General features: G+C 42.9%; 1 protein-coding gene across 1 annotated transcript in view; it reads left to right on the top strand.

Moving 5' to 3' along the window:
• The first annotated feature begins 1,851 nt into the window (after window positions 1-1,851).
• The window catches only part of LOC104997924 (chromosome unknown open reading frame, human C1orf100), a 36,685-nt gene continuing 18,454 nt past the window's right edge, over window positions 1,852-20,082 (top strand). The window contains exons 1-2 of the mRNA XM_010852908.1: window positions 1,852-2,091; window positions 11,188-11,256. Of these exons, the coding sequence (XP_010851210.1) occupies window positions 11,201-11,256 (56 nt within the window). The 5' untranslated portion in view covers window positions 1,852-2,091; window positions 11,188-11,200. The remainder of the gene's footprint in view (window positions 2,092-11,187; window positions 11,257-20,082) is intronic.

The raw sequence follows: 20,082 nt of genomic DNA, 5'->3' as shown, positions 1-20,082 counted from the left end.
TTCCCCAGGAAAAGAAAACCTGCTAGATAAGTACATGCCTTTATCAATAATTTCTCAAAGCATTTCAGGAAATTCCCAGGCAGCTACAATATTGGCACATATATGACATATATGATAAACTGCCATATATGGTAAACCCACAGCTAACATATACTCAATTGTGAAAAGCTGAAAGCTTTTCCTCTAAGATCAAGAATAAGATAAGAATGCCCACTCCTGCCACTTTTATTCAAAGTATTAGTATTTTATTCATAGCATTAGTTGTCCTGGCTATAACAGTTAGACAACACAAAGAATGAAATGTATCCACATTGGGGAAAAGAAGTAAAACTGTCATTATTTGCAGATGGCATAATAATATATATAGAAATAATGATTATATATATATAATATACAAAACTATTAGAACTAATCAATGCATTCAGTAAAGCTGCAGGATACAATACAAAAAAATTTGTTGCTTTTCCGTACACCAATAATGAACTGTCAGAAAGAGAAAGCAAGAAGACAAACATTTAAAATTGCATCAAAAAGAATAAAATACCTAGGAATAAACAACCAAGGAGGTAAAAGACCTATACTCTGAAAAACTATAAAATATTCATGAAAGAATTTGAGAATGATATAAAGAAATAGAAAGATATCTCATGTTCTTGGATTGGAAGAATGAATATTGTTAAAATGTCCATACCACACAAAACAATCTATAGATTTAACCCAGTTCCTATCAAAATACCAATGGCATTTTTCACAGACCTAAAGCAAACAATCCTAAAATTTGGGTGGGATCACAAAAGACCATGAATAGTCAAAATAATTTTGAAAAAGAAGAAAAAAACCTGGAGGTATTACACTCCATGATTTCAAACTATGGAAAGCTATGGTAATCAAAACCATATGGTACTGGATAAAATTACAGACACAGAGATCAATGGAACAAAATAGCTTAAAAATAAACTCATCAACATCACTAATCATCAGGAAAACGCAGATAAAGCCATAATCAGATACCAATTTATAGCTCGCAAAATGACTACAGGCATACCTCAGAGATATTGTAGGTTTAGTCTTAATCTACAGCAAAGAAGGCAAGAATACACATGGGGAAGAGATAGTATCTTCAAAAAAAATGGTGCCAGGAAAAGTGGACAGCTACATACGATAAAATAAATCTAGGCCATGTTCTTATACCATATTCAAAGATTGAAATGGATTATATACTTAAATGTAAGGTCTGAAACCATAGAACTCCTAGAAGAAAACATAGTAGCATGCTCTTTGATATCCGTCTTAGCAATATTTTTCTGGATCCTCAGGCAAGGGCAACAAAAGCAAAAATACACAAATGAGAGTAAGTTAAACCAAAAAGTTTTTGCACAATGAAAGAAACTGTCAACAAAATGTAAAGGCAGCCTACTGAATGGGAGAAGTTACTTGCAAATAGTATGTTAGGTAAGAGGTTAATAGCCAAATATACATAAAAAATTTGTATAACACATTAGCTGAAAAACTAACAAACTGATTAGAAAATGGACAGAGAACTTGAAGAAATATTTTCCCAAAGAAGACATACAGAGGGCCAATTAAATGTCTCCTTTGATACCTTCAGTAGTAGCAGGATGGAGCCTAATCTAGCCTTGGACCAAGCAGAGCTAGACTCATTTGTTCCAGGGGCCAACCCCTACTTCCTCAATTTTAGCTTGCAAAGGGTAGTGCTTGCAGTACAGCACCTCTCAGATCTTTGACCTTACGCTGTCTCTGGAATAACCTTTACAGAAAATTCTAGTGATTAAATAGTCCAGGTTACTTGCCACATGGTTTTCCTTTCCACACCAATTTTTATCCTTTCTTTCATGTACAGGGAGACCAAAGGATCTCTATTTTTAATAAGTCCAAGACTTGAAAGGCATTACCTACCAAAAGTTTCTAAGTCACAGTGCATCACAATACCCTTTCAATGATGTAAAAAAGATCAAGTCCTATAACTCTGCAGTGAGCCTTGGCAGTACTTGGAGACAGCTAAAATAACTGCTGTCCTTAGAGGACTGCTTTTAAGAACAAGGAGGTCTCTACCCACTTCAGCCTAAGCAGGTAACACCAGTTACTGCCCAAACCTCTCTCTTCTCACTTAGTGGTTGCATTACTGAATTGCTGATTGCATTTTGAATGCTCTAGGGACAAGAGCTCACAATATAAAGAAACTTTGTGGCAAACCATTTTGTAGAGTGAAGAATTCTTTTGGAAACTGAGTATTCATATCTCAATTTTGAATTATTTGAAGAGCTTTTTCTAGATCAACATTTTTTCCTTAGAAATGGGATATACCTATGTTAAGGCAACTGGCTGTTTATGATACAAGAAGAATAAAGTTTAAAACGTATTAACTAGATTGCCAGATTATGGAGTGGGCTGACTGACTGACTGATTCTGTATGCAGTGAGCATTTCCTTGGATGGGGAACACTTTGCAAGACAGTGAGGTAGGAGGACAAGGAGAGGGAAGATAAAGACCATCAAAACAACATGGTTCTGGGATTTCCCTGGTGGTTCAGTGTCTAAGACTCCACAGTCCCAACACAGGGGGCCCAGGTTCGATCCCTGGTCAGGGAACTAGATCCTGCATGCCGCAACTAAGACCCAGCACAATCAAATTTATTAATTGAAAAAATAAACATGGTTCAACATCCAGGAGCTTACATAACTTTAGCTGAGAGGCAAGACATTGTATGAAACTAGTATCTTACTCGTTGAAGAATCTCTAGAGCCTTATTCAAGACCAGGCACAAAACTGCCACTCATTAAACATTTTCTTAAATGATGAATAAATGAGTTCAGAAATCAATGAACCAATAAGAACCAAAGTGCATCATAGAATTAATCAGGGGCTCTGGGAATTCAGGGGCAGACAAGAGACCCCTGGGAACTCAGAGTCCTAGTAAGAGATTGTAAAGGACCTGAAGAAGGCCCTGAAGGGTGGGTGGAATTTAGATTAGAAAAGGAGGAAGGAAGCAACATTCAGGCAGCAAAATTCATGGTAGGGTTTTGGGGGTTGGATGCAGGAATGTGGAAGGGCAAGAGAGCAAGTGGGTAAACAACCTTCTTGAACTGGGAACCCTGGCTTCCTGAGGAAACAGAAGCAAGTAACTCAGTTACTCAAAACCATTTTCTAAATGACCTCTTATGACACACATGCTGAAAAGCAGCAGAGAGCAATTGCCTTCGCCACAGAGTAACTCTGCAGTCAGCGAGGCTACTGTCGTGCTCCTAGCAAGGGCGAGGCATAGGAATTCTGAGAAAGCCGGCCGCCCCACATGCCTTCTGTGCGCTGGCAGATTACGAGGACCTGGCTTGCTCCAGGGGCCCAACTTCCCCTGGTATAGAGTACAGACGCCACACCTTCAAGGAAAGGGGACACCCAGGACTCTGGTGTTACGCACTGCATTTTGAAAGTAAATTGTTGCCATGTGTGTGCCAGATTATATGCCACTCCCTTCTATTTCCAGAAATTACCAGATAAACAACATCAGAGTCTGGGGACCCCACTAATATTCTGCCTCTGCCCTTCTTTGGACAGATGAATTAAATGATAATTTGCTGTGCTCTGCTGTGCTTAATCACATCTGACTTTTTGCAACCCCCATGGACTGCAGCCCACTAGGCTCCTCTGTCCATAGAATTCCCCAGACAAGAATACTGGAGTGGGTTGCCATGCCTCTTTCAGGGGATCTTCCCAACCTCAGGGATCGAACCCAGGTCTTCCACATTGCAGGCGGATTCTTACGCACAGGGAAGCCCAAGAATACTAGAGTGGGTAGCCTATCCCTTCTCCAGAGGATCTTCCTGACCCAGGAATCAAACCAGGGTCTCCTGCATTGCAGATGGTTCTTTACCAGCTGTCCTACCAGGGAAGCCTGATAACTTGCTAGTTATCATGTATTAATGCTTAAGGTCCACAAGCTGATTAACTTACTAGGTAATTGCTGCTGGATCCGTTTAACATTGTAAACCTTTGATTTAACAAATCTTATTTTTAACTCTTTCCTACCATAAAAGTTGGTGTCAGTTTTTACAAACTTTTTCTCAGTCTCAGAAAGCGCATCTCCAAGAGGAGAGCTTCTCGAATGTTTCCTATCAGGGAAAATGTCCTGAAGGAAATGTGACTTATCCATTCTTAGAGTCTTTAGAATTCTGAAAGAGGGGAGGAGGGATGCAGCCCCTCAACTACCTGAAAGCTAACGTCAGAGGATTCTATTTCAGCAGTTACTGAGCTTCAATTTTACATTGCCTTGTGCGACTCTGATTCATATCTGACTTCATCTCCTCTAACACATAACAGGAGAACAAGACCACATACTTTTGGCTAAATGCTTTTTGCCAGTACCTGGTACAATGCCATGGGAAGGTAGTTGATCATTAAATGTTTGCTGAGTAAATCAATGAATCAGTGGCCCTAGAGGAGAAGGCAGACAGGCTTTGGAATCAGGCAGATCTGGATTTTTGTTGTTTACTGGCTGTGCTTAGTATGTGTGTGTGTGTTTAGTCACTCAGTCACGTCTGGCTCTTTGAGACCCCAGGAACTGTAGCCTTTGTCCATAGGTTTTCCCTGGCAAGAATATTGAAGTGGGTTGTCATTTCCTTCTCTAGGGGATCTTTCTGACCCAGGGATCAAACCTGCATCTCCTGCATTACAAGTGGATTTTTACCCACTGAGCTACTGGGGACTACATGACCTTACACATGTAATTTAACATCCTCTACAAACTCAGGATACCGATAAACAGCTCTCACTACTCCTATGAAGACTGAGTGAAATAACACATGTGAAATGTCTAGTTGATAATAGATGTGAACTGAGGACTAGTGTTTTTCCATCCCCTTTCTACCCAAGCGTGATTGCTCTTTTTCAAAATTACTTCAGCTATTTTATTAACATTTCCCTTGCATTTCCAAATAAACTTTAGAAAAAACTTTTGTCTATATCTATTACCAAAAATATTGCTGGGAAGTCCAACCAAAGAAATCAAATCAATTTGGAGAGAATTGTCATCTTTACAAAGTTGAGTCTTCCAATCCAGGAACACAGTGCCTCTTAGGTCTTTGATTTCTTTCATTAGTACTTTGTACTTTTCAGCATATAGAACCTGAACATGTCTTGTTGGGAGAAGGCAATGGCACCCCACTCCAGTACTCTTGCCTGGAAAATCCCATGGACGGAGGAGCCTGGTAGGCTGCAGTCCATGGGGTTGCTAGGAGTCAGACACGACTGAGCGACTTCACTTTCACTTTTCACTTTCATGCATTGGAGAAGGAAATGGCAACCCATTCCAGTGTTCTTGCCTGGAGAATCCCAAGGACGGGGGAGCCTGGTGGGCTGCCGTCTATGGGGTCGCACAGAGTTGGACACGACTGAAGTGACTTAGCAGTAGCAGTTAGCATGTCTTGTTAGATTTATACATAGTATTTTTTTCTTTGTTTCTTTCTTTTTTTGTGTGCTATTGTAAATAGTTGTGTTATAAATTCTGTTTGTTTTTTTACTTAAAGTATATTTATTTTTTATGTGTTGACTTTGTATCTTAAGATCTTGTTAAAAACAGCTATTAGTTTAAGACTTTATTTGTAGATTCCTTGAGATTTTCTACAGAGACAATTATGTCACTTGCAAATAAGGACAGTTTTCTTTCCTTCCAATCTGCATGCCTTTTATTTCATTTTCTTGCCTCTTGCCCTAAGACTTCCAGCAGCATGTTGAGTAGAGAGGTAAGAGTAACATCCTGTTTTGTTCTTGATTTTAAGAAGAAATCAACCTTTCACCATTAAGTATGATGTTAGCTGTAGGTTTTTATGGATGTTTCTTATCAGGCTGAGAAAGTTCCTTCATTACTTGCTAAGAAATATTACCATAAGTGGGCAGAATTTATCAGATGTTTGACTGCTATTATATTTTATAAAATTCTGGTTTGATCCATAATATACAATACCAGAAAGTTGCCAGAATAAATCCTGAAGTCAGCATTTTGAATATGTTGAATATTAACTTTGAGGAAGCTTGTTGGAATGTGCATCTCATATACATTTACCTTCGTTCACCTCCTGAACATCAGCATGATAAAAAATTCTATTATTAAATTTTAATTCTTAGGCCCTAGGGGTCTATCCATAGTGATTTAGGTACCAAAATTAATTATTGAAAGTGACTCCAATCCTCCTAAGAAAGAGCCATGAAGATGCCCAAACCTTGACTCACTTCTAGGAATGTATCCTAAGAAATTAATTCAACTGCATCAAACATATAAAAGCTCAGCATGACCAAAATGTCCAACATTAGGGAGCTGGGTTTCATAAATTATAGCACATTCAGTTGTTCAAAGAATATTTGTTAAATGTCTACCAAGTGTCAGTTATCATCTTTGGTCCTAGAGATACAGCTGTGAACACAACATTCAAAGCTCTCTTTCCAATGGGGAAGACAGACATAAACAGGATACCTAAGTAAACATACAGTATGGCAGATGGTGATGAGTATTTTGGAGAAAAATCAAGCATAGAACATGGATGAGGAGTCCAGGGAGTGAAGAGGATACTGTTTTAAATAGAGTAATAGGTGAGCTAAACAACACAAAAGAACATTAAATATTAGAATTAAGAATATTCTGTAGCAGTGTAGAAAATTTTAATATATTGTATTAATTTTAGCATAATATGTTGTTAAATGAAAACCAAAAAAATATGAAACAGAATGCCTGCTGTGTTTTCAAGTTTTTAAGTATATATGCTGTTTATGTTGTTGTTCAGTCGCTAAGTCACGCCCAACTTTTTTGCAGCCCCATGGACTGCAGCATGCCAGGCTTCCCTGTCCTTCACTATCTCCCGGAGTTTGCTCAAATTCATGTCCATTCAGTCAATGATGCCATCTAATCATCTCATCCTCTGTCACCCCTTTCTCCTCCTGCCTTCAATCTTTCCAGTGAGTCATCTCTTCGAATCAGGTGGCCAAAGTACTGGAGCTTCAGCTTCAGCATCAGTCCTTCCAAAGAATATTCAGGGTTGAGTTCCTTTAGGATTGACTGGTTGGATCTCCTTGCTGTCCAAGGGACTCTCAAGAGTCTTTTTCAGCACCACAGTTCAAAAGCATCAATTCTTTGGCACTCAGCCTTCTTTATGATCCAACTCTCACATTCATAGATGACTACTGGAAAAACCATAGCTCTAACTATGGTTTTAGCTTAACCTTTGTTGGCGAAGTGATGTCTCTGCTTTTTAATACACTGTCTAGGTTTGTCATGGCTTTCCTGCCAAGGAGCAAACATTTTAAAATTTTGTGGCTGCAGTCAGCATCCACAGTGATTTTGGAGCCCAAGAAAACGATATTCACATTTGTTGTTGGTCAGTCACTAAGTTGTATCTGACTCTTTTGTGATCCCATGGATTGTAGCCCACCAGGCTCCTCTGTCCATAGAGTTTTCCAGGCAAAAATCCTGGAATGGGTTGCCATTTCCTCCTCCAGGCGATCTTCCCAATGCAAGGATACAGCCTGCGTCTCCTGCTTGCAGGGACACTCTTTACCACTGAGCCACCTGGGAAGCTCCACATATACACATATAAATGTAGATGTATGTGCATACATGAAATTTAAAAATTTAAAATAGTTGTTTATGGGTGGTTTTAATATTATTTTATAGCATTATTCAGTCTGAGCATATTGTATTTCAGTTTTTTTTAAAAAGAAAAAAGCTGAAGATTTTGTAGAATTAATGTGAGTTTGAATGAAAGGTAGGATGACAGTATAGACAGAACTCATATTTGTTCTGGAAGAATTTTACTAAGGGCACATCAGAAGGAGAATCTTCTATTAAGGTAACTAAGAAATTATACATTTTAAAGGTGATAAAAGATATGTTGTTCGTGGTGCCTCTGACAACAGCTGTGCAGTATTGGCTGTGAGTTTGTAAATGATGGCAAGTTTAACATATGTTCATACCTAAGTCACATTCTGATTTGGTGGGTGACTCTATTTTTTAAGATTAACTAAAATAAAATGCACTGACATATCTATTGCAAGCTGCATTTTCTTATGTGTTCAAGAGATGATAGCTAATCACACAAAATGTGATTTGGTACCCTATACGCATGGTAGAGGCATTCTCTAAAGATGTAGAATGGCAAGGTCACCACCCTCCCAGACAAGGTCTTCTGATTATTCTGGAAGCTTAGACTTAGACTCAAAGTGAGTTATTAATGTGTTCCTCTGAAAGGGTTTCTACCACATAGCCAAGTCACAGCCACCCAGGCCTGATGTTCCCTGTGATGCTGATTCAGAATTTCTAGGCACTGAGCAGTCACTCCATCATCGAAGGCACACTTGCTGTTGTCTTGGTTAGGAGCACAAATGTCCTAAATATCTTGCATTCTTCTCCGGCATGTCACTTCTAGTGAACTGAAATCCCAGCAGTGATGTTTTCTGAGTTTAAAAGAGAGCTCAATTGTGTTTGCTCAGATTCTCTCTTTCATTCTTTCTGCTTTCTTTTTTTAAATAAACACACCAGTGCTGAAAGTAAAAACACACTTTGTAATGAACAGATTCTGTTGGATAGCCGAACTGTCCTATTATGATCTTGTTTGAAACTTTTCAAGTTGCTTGAAAAACATAGAGGTGAAGTAAAGCAACCAGGTGGCCTGTGGACAGAAGTCGAGTTATACAAGGAAAAGAGGGAGGTATCACACTCTTTTTTCCCAGTTCTTTCTCCCTCCTGGTTATTGCTTCTTGTGTATTATCCCAGTTTTGTTTTGGCTGATGGTCAGGGTGCCCGTGGTTGTTCTGATAGACAACTGTTTGTGGAGCTAGAGGAGTCTAACCATGGATCCTCAGAAGTTACTTTACTTCTCAGAATTTCAGTTTTCTTGTCAGTAAAGTGTAGTGATAAACACTTAATAGGATTACTGGGAGGCTGATAGGAGTTCATACATGTTGGTGTTGGTGGTAGTTAGTTGCTGAGTCATGTCTGACTCTTTCGTGACCCCATGGGCTGTAGCCTGCCAAGCCCCTCTGTCCATGCAATTTCCCAGCAAGAATATTGGAGTGGGCTGCCATTTCCTTCTCCAGGGGGGGTCTTCCCAACCCAGGGATCGAACCCATATCTTCTGCATTGGCAGGCAGATTCTTTACCACTGAGCCACCAGAAAAGCTCCTTAATACGTGTTACTGTACACATAATACATGCTCATAAATAGAAACTCATATAGTCTCCTTTCTCCAACGTGATTTTTAGGTTAGAAAACACACATGCATCATTGTCTCACATAACTCTCCATAAAGATATCATAACCATCAACGTACTGAGCTGGTGCCTGAGTCTGTTCAACTGCTGTAACAAGCTTCAGAGGCTGAGTGGCTTGTAAACAATAGAAGTTTCTTTCTCAGGTTTCTGGAGGCCAAAGTCAAAGATTGGGGTTCCAGCATGGTAGGGTTCAGATAAGACCCTCTTCCAAGTTGTAGGCTGCAGACTTCTTGTATTCTCATATGGCAGAAAGAAAGCCAGGGAACACTCTGAGGTCTTCTTCATAAGAGCACTAGTTCCATTCATGAGGGCTCCATGCCCATGAGATAATTACCTCCCAAAGGCTCCCCCTCCAAATACCATCACAGTAGGATTAGGGTTTCAATATATGACTTTCAGGGAGGACACAACCATTCACACACATTTCCACTCTAGCGAGGCAAAGACTGACCACAAGTCACATGGGTCTCAGGACAATGTTCTTCTGCTACCCCATGTTGATGCAAACTGGAGCCCAGCTGTCTTTGTATATGCATAATATATACACCTTGTACAAAACTCCCAAGGTGCACCAAAGGTAAACTGTAAAAAATAAGGCTTTCTCCCACCTCTGTCCCCCAGGCACTTAGTGTCCGCCTCATTGTAGACCCTTTCTCAAGTGAATACTTAGATGCAGTGGTTTTCTATGGCAAGTTCTCCAGTACATAAGCAGATGCAAAATGAAAATTTAGACTAGAAACATTATGTATTATATGTTTAAACTGGAGCCAGCATATGAACAGAAAAGAGTTCAGTGTAGATAGAGATGGTTACAAAATCATTTGAAGTGTTGGAAAGAGTAGGCCCTGAGGAAGGCCTCCAGGAAGCTTCTAGAACATCTTCACAAAACTGACCCATCATAAAAGCAGCTACCTGTGCCCTGATCAGGAAGTTGCTTCCAGACAACTGAGTTCAAGAACCTGGTCCCAAAGCTAACAACACTGCCACTCCAGCTCCCTCTCTGCCCTCAAGAAGCTGGTATTTGAACTCTAAACACAGCGTTCAGTGTTGCTTCAACACGATTGCCTCTTCCACCGTCAAAGCTGGAGATTGGACACTGGCATTCTGCTGCATAAAGAAATATCACATTGTCTTAACCAGTTTTGCCAATAGAAAAAGGCAAAGAAGCAGAAATCAGCCCCTGTCTCGTTTTCATCTTCCAAATCTCAATTACATCTGATTTGAGTACATCTAACTCATTTCCAGAACTCTAGTTATGAGGGCATGTGGAAGATGCAGAGCTTAGCCCAAAAGCGGGTGCAGTAGGAAGATACCTCAAGAAGAATGACAAAGGAGGCTGCGTCCCCAACTCACACAGTACTTTTTACTGTTAAAGAAAAGCATGTGTCTGTGTATTGGCTTATGCTTTCCATTTCTTTTTGCTTCTTTTAGAGTTTATTTCCTGGGGCTTCCCAGGCAGCTCAGTGGTAAAGAATCTGCCTGCCGATGAGGAAGACACAGGTTTGGTCCCTGATCCCAGAAGATCCCACGTGCTTCAGGGCAACTCAGCCCAAGTGCCCCAACTACTGAGCCTGTGCTCTAGAGTCTAAGTCACAACTATTGAGCCCACATGCCACAACAAATGAAGCTCGAGCATCCGAGAGCCCATGCTCAGCAACAAGAGGAGCCACCACAATGAGAAGCCCGCGCAGCACGATGACGAGTAGCCCCTGCTCACCACAACTGAAGAAGGCCACAAATAAATAGATAAATAAATAATTTTTTTAAAGAGTCTATTTCCTTCCCTAAATAGCCTAGCAGAAGCTATGAATGGCCCTTCTACTTTCAAGACAGACTTTGTAGTACTAGGTAGGCATGCCTGGGAAATGTGTATAAACTTGCAATAAGAAACTTCACTTAAATTTTTTTTTCAGAATCTTATCCATCATGACTGCCATCCGGCTACGAGAATTTATTGACCGCCGCCCAGCAATCCCACCCAGGTAATGGTCTTCCAAATGCAGGCACCTCCAGAGCTGTAGCACGGAAGACAGACTCCTGGGAGGCTAGAATTATTCGTCCTGCTGCTTGCTCCCTGATTTAGAGATAACTGCTGCCAGAGGTTCTACTGAAGTTTCTTTGGGTTTAGAAAAAGCTGTTTAAGAAAAAAAAATCCAACATTTATGGCAGCATCTACGCAAACTTGGCAACTCCAAATTTTAGTATTTAGTTATTTTCCACAATGTTTAGTCATCAAAGATATGTCCTTTTGCTTCCAGAAATCACTGAAGGAGGAAGGGAAGGCTGCTTTGTTCTTAAAAAGATGTTCTTTCTCTAAAAAAGAGTCCTATTTTAGAGAAAGTATAGTCCCTATCCTTCCTTCCCTGAAATGCACATGCGGAGGAAGCAGGGTGGAGAGAAAGGGGTGGGTTCCAGAATTATTTGATTTCTGCCTCCCCACATGCCCTTGGCTTTCTGTGTGTGTGTTTGAGATTTTTGCCCACCACTGTCGGGCCTGTTTAATTGTGGTCTCATCTCCTGGGGAAAATGGAGACAATCCTCCATTGGCTGCTGCCGCCCGGAGCTAAATGGAACCAAGTCAGAATCACTGGACCTGACTTAGGGTCCTTAGCAGCCCTTGGGGAGCTGGAGGGTTGGGGTGGAACACAGTGCAGAAGGCACTGGGCCGCTGATATCCTCAGGCTGGGCTGCATTCAGCTCTCTTGGGCTCATCCATCAGAGAGGCACAGTGTGCCTGCACTAGACTGGGGCCCCCACTCGCCACTTGAGTGCTCCCTGTGGGGCAGGTCTCTGTCTATTTTGTGTCTCTCCTGCCTTGCAACAGAGTGGACCAGTCCATCAGCGGGGTCCTCAATTCTGCCTCTAGGGTGTATCTCCATCTGACTGTTTTTCTTCATCTCCACAGCCACCATTTGGTCCAGATCACCACTGCCTCTCTCCTGTTCCCCTACAACGATGGCCACTCTGGTCCTCCTCCAATCCATTCTCTAGAGAGAACCCCATAAAATATAAATGGGATCAGAGCCTTCCATTGCATAAAACCGTGCAATCTGGGACCTCTCTTGTGGTCCAGTGGTTGAGAACCCACCTTCCAACGCAGCAGACACAGATTTTATCCCTGGTCAGAGAACTAGGATCCCACGTGCTGCGGGGCAACTAAGTCCGAACTCCACAACTAGGGATCCTAAGTGCCGCAACAGAGACCTAGCACAGTCAAAAAACAAAACAAAACCAAACCCTGCAATTACTGCGTTTTGCATGAAGCCTCAACACTTGCCAGGGCCTGCAGAGCCCTACATAAACAGACCCTGCTGATCTCTCCAACCTCCTCTTAACCTCAGCCCCATGATCTTTCTTGTTGCTTCAGGAGGCCCGTACTCTTTGATGTCTCAGGGTTTTGGGACATGTTCCTTTCCCCTGCATCACTGCCTTCTGGACTCTCTGCTACTCTTCTTACTTGGTTTAACCAGCCCGCTTTCACTCAGCATGTCTCCACTGTTATCAGCTGCTCAGTGAGCAGAAGGTGGTACCATCCAGGCTGGGGGAGGTCTCTTCCTTTCACCGACCTCATCACCTCTGTTAGTTCTCCTTCTCACACCGTTTTTGGTTTCCTGTATGACTCCCATCATAACTTTCAGATATTTTCTGTTTCTTTATTTCCTGTCTAGATCACCCACTGGATTAATAGTTAACACTTATACAGCCCTTAATATGTGGCAGGCACTGTTCCAAGTATATATCAACTCATTTAATCTTCACAGTGACTGGGAGGAAATTGAGGCAAGGAGTGGTTAAGTGACTGTCCTGAGATTCCACCGTAGTGAACTAGCAGAAGGAGGATTTGAACCCGCTGGTCTGGAGCCAACATCTGCGCTCTTGGTCACTGCCCTTGACATCCCCAGGTCAGCCCCCAGGGCGGGGCTTGTTTCACTGGCCACTCTGCCTAGCAGACTGCCACACTTGGTAGGAGCTCTGTGCACCTTTGTCGGAAAACTGAAAATGAATGAATCAGTGAGAAAAACTCATTCTGGCATGTGTTTGAGGTTTGGCCTCCTGGTGATTGACAGTATCCACAGAAGGTCTGCCCTCTGCTGCTCCTCTCTGTAAGCATTTACCCAATTAATTCATCCTTAAATGCCTAACCCTTGGGCTATAGTAGGGAAAACTGAATTACAAACCAGTAGGGGCACCTCATAAAGTTAAATATTAAGTGATTCACAAGGAGTAGTGACCACACAAAATTCTCATAAAAGAATTACATTAGATACAAATTATCTTAGCCTTGTCACGCAGGGGCAGGGCTGAGCATTGTGTTGACTTGCGGGGCCTCAGATGCTCCTGGAAAGATCACTTAGGTTGGATTAAACTCATTGTGGTGTGCAAAAGACAAAGAATTTGTTTTGGGCTTAAATGAATTTTAAAAACATCAACTGAAATGATCTCTGAGACATCAAGGGGCAGCTGTGAAGATCAGATCATCCTGCCTTGAATGATAGATGGCAACAGCAATGGGATACTTCAGTCACCGAGGACGTTCACACATGTCTTGTTGACTTTCATGTAGTCATTAACAGAGACAGCATCATCCCCACTTTATTTATTTTTATAATTTTTAAAAATTTCATTTATCTATTTATTATTGGCTGTGCTGGGGGTTTGTTGCTATGCAGGCTTTTCTCTAGCTGTGGCAAGTGGGGGCTGCTTGCTCGTTGTGGTGCCCAGACTTCTCATTACCATGGCTTGTTATGTTGCAGAGCGTGGGCTCTAGGGCGCGGGGGCTCAGTAGCTGTGGTTCCTGGGCTCACGAGTTGTAGCACGCTTAGCTGCTCTGCAGCACGTGGGATCTCTCCAGATCAGGGGCCACACCTGTGCTTCCTGCATTGGCAAGTGGATTCTTTACGACTGAGCCACCAGGGAAGCCCTCCCCACCCCATTTTATTGATGAGGAAACTGAGGCTCCCTCTTCCTTGAGGAGATTTGTGAAGCTAGTAGGGTCTGGGGAATGAAAGCATGAGGATGCGGGAATGGTGGCCTCCCATCTCTGTACTTATCGGCTCCTGTCCTTAGTAAGAGACTCATTCCCCCTGAGCCTTTGTTCCCTGACTGGTGCAGCACTTACCCCCACTCTATATGATTAGGCCTGAGGAGGGTTCTCCTTGCCTGATCATGAACTCTCAGGTGGAAAGACAGTGTTTCTCATCACTGCAGCCCTGGCATCTAGCACACTTCAGAGCCTGCAGTAAGCACTGTTTTTATTCAACCGAAAGCCGCCTCCAGTTACACTGCTGGATCTACTTCTCTTCCTATTGCTTTGGTACAGGACATCCACTTCCTGTCTGCCCACAGTGAATCACAGAGTTCACACAAAAGTACGCTGAACTCTTCTGAAAAATAAGTCATCGCACAAACACAGAGATGACTCTGGATGTGATCTGGAGTTCAGAGAACTGGGTTTGACTCATGCCTCTGGCATTTATCAGCTGGGTGTTATTTAGAAAGCCCACTTAACCTCTGTGAGCCTTGGTCTCCTTTTCTATAACAGGGTGTTAACAATGTTTACCTAGCAACAGGACTGTGAGAGTTAGATGAGATCATCTCTGCGAAGCTTTGTAACGATGAGGCCCAGCACAGACACAGGGCTGCACCATCACAGTGGCCCGGGCTGCCTCAGGTCCCAGAGGGATCCTCCCCTTTGGGTGTTGAGTTCTGCCTGCGGGGAAGCCCAGATCCTGCTCTGGTTACATTCACCCTCCCAGGGAACAGGTTTGCTCTTGTCTAGACTGAATGTGTAACCTCAAAGAGCCAAGCTGTCAGGGACTGGTAAATACTGTGCCCGGACTCCTACTCCCACCCAGGGAGGAGAAAAGGCCTTTCTACAGCTGACTCAAGAATCTTACAAGCCAAGTCAATAAAGTGGGTCTGAGCAGAGTCCAGGGCAGGGCTCCCAGACCAGGAGGCCAGCCCTGCTTTCCTACTCATTAATCGATTTTTTCCTCACCCCCAGCCCCTCCTCAGGAGAGGCCAGGTACTGTGCAGCCTCTGGGAGGACTGACTGCCAGGCCAGGCCAGGCATTATCTTTTAGGACATAAAAATTCTCTTCCAAACCACTGACATGTTACCACATTCATCTAGAGCTTTCTCCTCTCTGAGGTGAAGACCACGTGGGGGAACTTGGAAAGTACCCAAAGAGTTGGAAGAAAAGCATACCACACCTTCATTCCTCAAACCTCTCCACGACCTCACCCAGCCCTGCCTCCAACACCCACCTGCTTACACATTTTCCTACTCTCTCCACTTCAAAAGCTACCCAGACAGGGACTTCCCTGGGGGTCTGGTGATTAAGACTCTCCGCTTCCACTGCAGGAGCTGCAGGTGGGATCCTTGGTCAGGGTATTAAGATCCCACATGCCACGTGTTGCAGCCAAAATAAAACAAATTAAAAAAATAAAAAAGCTACCCAGGGAGACTCCCAAGGGACTTGGGGTGGGCACGTTACCTGGTGCTGGTGAGGGGCTTCTCCAGTCTTAGACGGCTTGTACAGACCGTTTCTAGGAGCAGAGCTTAGGCTGCTCACCCGGACTCATGCCAGGGAGGAACCCAGAGTCAAAACACAGCCTAGTGCAAATGGTATAGCAACCGTGAGAAATCAGTGTTGTTCTGGAACTCCAGGTGGATGCTTCACAGAGCATCCAGTGAGATAATCTTCCCAAGGTGGGGCTTGGAAACTGGACAGGCACCTAAGAAATCTGTGTCTCCCACTCCCATGCCCTCAGGAATGTCATTTGTTCCCTATTATTGTGCCAGTTCCTCTTTCTTCTTGTGACCTAATCCCCTGCTGTTATTTACTGTTCAGGGCTCAGTCATATTATCCCAGCCACTGGGCAGGCCCAGACAGACTGTGGTTTTTCTGCAAATCAGAGCTCCCTGAAGTCCTGTTTGCATAGACAGGCAGACCCGCCCTGCTGACAGCACTTTGCCTTTTGCACCAGCCAGACAGCAGAAGGCCCCACTGGCCTTCACACACTCCACTCTGATCACAACTCTGTCCGAGAGTTGGGTTCTATCATTCCCTCACCTGGAATCTCTTCCCTCTTCTACTGACTTGCTCAAACCCTAGACAGCCCTCCCTCTTTTGTGCCCCAATGACCCTTTATTCAGGTCATGATTTCAGCACATAAAGAGCATGATGAGGACAAGGACTGCTTTTGATTCAGCTCTGTATCTGTAGAACCTAGTAATGTGCAGGGCACACTGTTGTCATTATTCAGTCGCCTAGTCATGTCTGACTCTTTGCAACCCCATGGACTGCAGTATGCCAGGCCTCCCAGTCCCTCACCATCTCCCGAAGTTTGTCCAAGTTCATGTCCACTGCACGGTGATGCCATCCAGCCATCTCATCCTCTGCCGCCCACTTCTCCTTCTGCCCTCAGTCTTTCCCAGCATCAGGGACTTTTCCAATGTGTCAGTTGTTTGCATCAGATGACCAAAATACTGGAACTTCAGCTTCAGCATCAGTCCTTCCAACGAACATTCAGGGTTGATTTCCCTTAAGACTGACTGGTTCGATCTCCTTGCTCTCCAAGGGACTCTCAAGAGCCTTCTCCAGCACCACAGTTTAAAGGCATCAATTCTTTGTTGCTCTGCCTTCTTTACCGTCCTGCTCTTACAAACATCCGTGACCACTGGGAAGACCATACCTTGACTATACAGACCTTTGTCGGCAGAGTTATGTCTCTGCTTTTCAACACACTGTGTAGGTTTGTCATAGCTTTCCTGCCAAGAAGCAATCGTCTTCTGATTTCATGGCTGCGGTCACCATCTGCAGTGATTTTAGAGCCCAAGAATAAGGTATCTGTCAGTACTTCCACTTGTATTCACCATGAAGTAACGGGGCCAGATGCCATGATCTTAATTTTTTATTTTATTTTTTTTAATTTTTTTAAATTTTATTTTATTTTTAAACTTTACATAATTGTATTAGGTTTGCCAAATATCAAAATGAAGATCTTAGTTTTTTAATATTTAGTTTTAAGCCAGCTCTTTCACTCCCCTCCCTCACCGTCATCAAGAGGCTCTTTAGTTTCTCTTTGCTTTCTGCATTGGAGTGGTATCATCCACATATCTGAGGTTGTTGATGTTTCTCCCGCTTGTCTTGATTCCCGCTTGTAACTCATCCAGGGCAGCATTTTCCACGATGTGCTCAGCATATAGGTTAAACAAGCAGGGTGACAGCAGACAGCCCTGTCATACTCCTTTCTCAATATTGAACTAATCATTTGTTCCATACAGGGTTCTAACTGTTACTTCTTGACCTGTGTACAGGTTTCTCAGGAGACAGGGAAGATGGTCTGGTATTTCCATCACTTCCATCAAAGGTTTTGGCATAGTTGATGAAACAGAGGTAGATGTTTTTCTGGATTTCCCTAGCTTTCTCTATGATTCAGCAAATGTTGATCTCTGGTTTCTCTTTCTTTTCTAAGCCCAGCTTGGACATCAGGAAGTTCTGGGTTCACATAATGCTAAAGCCTAGAATACAAGATTTTTAAGCATGACCTTACTAGCATGGGAGATGAGTGCAATTGTGTGATGGTTAGCACATTCTGTGCTACCACCCTTCTTGGGAATTGGGTTGAGGATTGACCTTGTCCAGTCCTGTGGCCACTGCTGGGTCTTCCAGATTTGCTGACATATTGAATGCAACACCTTGATGGCATCGTCCTTTAGGGTTTTGAATAGTTCTATTAGAATTCCATTGTATCCACTAGATTTATTAACACTAGTACTTCCTAATGGAGAAGGCAATGGCACCCCACTCCAGTACTCTTGCCTGGAAAATCCCATGGACGGAGGAGCCTGGAAGGCTGCAGTCCATGGGGTCGCTGAGGGTCAGGCACGACTGAGTGACTTCACTTTCACTTTTCACTTTCATGCATTGGAGGAGGAAATGGCAACCCATTCCAGTATTCTTGCCTGGAGAATCCCAGGGACGGCAGAGCCTGGTGGGCTGCCATCTATGGGGTCGCACAGAGTCAGACACGACTGAAGCGACTTAGCAGCAGCAGCAGCAGCAGTACTTCCTAAGGCCCACTTGATTTTGCTCTCCAGAAAGTCTGGCTATGGGTGACTGACCACACCATTGTAGTAATCTGGTTCATTAAGATCTTTTTTGTACAGTTCTTCCATGTGTTCTTTCCATCTCTTCTTGATCTCTTCAGCATCTACTAGGTCTCTACCATTTCTGGGCGAAGTGTTCCCTTGATATCCAATTTTCCTGAAGAAATCTCTAGTCTTTCCCCTTTTGCTGTTTTCTTCTAGTTTTATGCACTGTTTGTTGAAGAAGGCCTTCTTATCTCTGTGCTATTCTTTGGAACTCTGCGTTTAGTTGGATATACCTTTTCCTTTCTCCCTTGCTTTTTGCTTCTCTTATTTCTTTGGCTATTTGTAAAGCCTCCTCAGATAACCACTTTGCCTTCTTGGTTTTCTTTTCCTTTGGGATGGTTTTGTTTGCTGTAGTATACATTATGCATAGTTAATAAATTCTGGTCAAACTGGAGGCATAGCTTAAGTTTCCATTCATCATTCAACACGTACTTGATGAGCTACTCCATGCAAAACTATGTACTACCTTCTACTGACTCTTCTTGAATTCTTACGGCACCTACTGAGTAAGAACCTATGGAAGGTCCCCAAAGACCCCAAATACCACAAACTCTACGGTCGTCATCTCAAGAAGGCTCCCTTTCCTGCCTTCTGTCTCCTGGTGAGTGGCAGCCTGTTTCCCAGCATCTGAAGCCTTGTCTTGATGTCCTCCTTCTTTTTCATCCTCAACCCTCTCTCCTAGCAGTCATCTTAGTCAGGCCTCTCCTCCCCAAGTGAACTTTCCGCCACAGAGTTCAAAGCTTCCCTACGTCCCACATACATTACTATGATTACCTCCTGACCAATCTTTGTACCTCTAGTCAGATCGTCTTCAGATTTGTTTTCCACATTGCCACCAGCAGAATCTCTCTTCAACAAAAATTGCATTCATCATGGATTTTCTTTAAAATCCTACAAAGATTCCCTATTACCTATATCAATGGTTCTCAGTTTTTCAGATGACACACTCCCTTGGTTTATAATAAATATTTCGTAATGTCTCTGATACTCTCCTGAAATAAAATCTGTAAATAACATAATACAACTACATATAGTTTTAAGATGTCAGTATAATGCTGTAGGGCTTCTCTGGTGGCTCAATGGTGAAGAATCCACTTGCCAATGCAGGAGACACAGATTTGATCCCTGGGTTGGGAAGATCCTCTGGAGGAGAAAATGGGAACCCACTCCAGTACTCTTGCCTGGGAAATCCCATGGACAGAGGAGCCTGGTGAGCTACAGTGCATGGGGTCAAAAAAGAGTTGGATACAACTTAGCAACTAAACAACAGCAACATAATGCTAGAACTATCATCTGAAAGAAAAGTAATTAATTATAAAGAAGATGTATTTCAAAATGTGAGATCTGGGCACCATGAGCCCTTGACTTCTCCTGACACTGCTGTGTTTCAGCTGCGTACACCCAGCTCATCTCACGCCCCAGAAGCTTTCCCCCCACTCTCCACCTTACTCACTTACGCTTGTGCTTCCGAACATCCTCACAGCCCAAGCCTCCCAGGCAAGGCTGGAACCCCTCCTCCAGGCTTACAAGTAACTTGTGCTTTGACCTTCACAGTGCTGCTTCATTTTTAGCCCCTATATATTTAATTATAAGAGTTTCTCTTTAAACACTGTGAAAGTTCATAAAAATATCAAAAGTAGAAAAAAAT

Source organism: Bison bison, unplaced genomic scaffold (genome assembly GCF_000754665.1).
Source record: "Bison bison bison isolate TAMUID 2011002044 unplaced genomic scaffold, Bison_UMD1.0 scf7180017864317, whole genome shotgun sequence".
In the NCBI taxonomy this organism is placed as follows: Eukaryota; Metazoa; Chordata; class Mammalia; order Artiodactyla; family Bovidae; genus Bison; species Bison bison.
The sequence above is the reverse complement of the archived record's forward strand: the minus strand, read 5'-3'. Positions and strand labels throughout refer to the sequence as shown.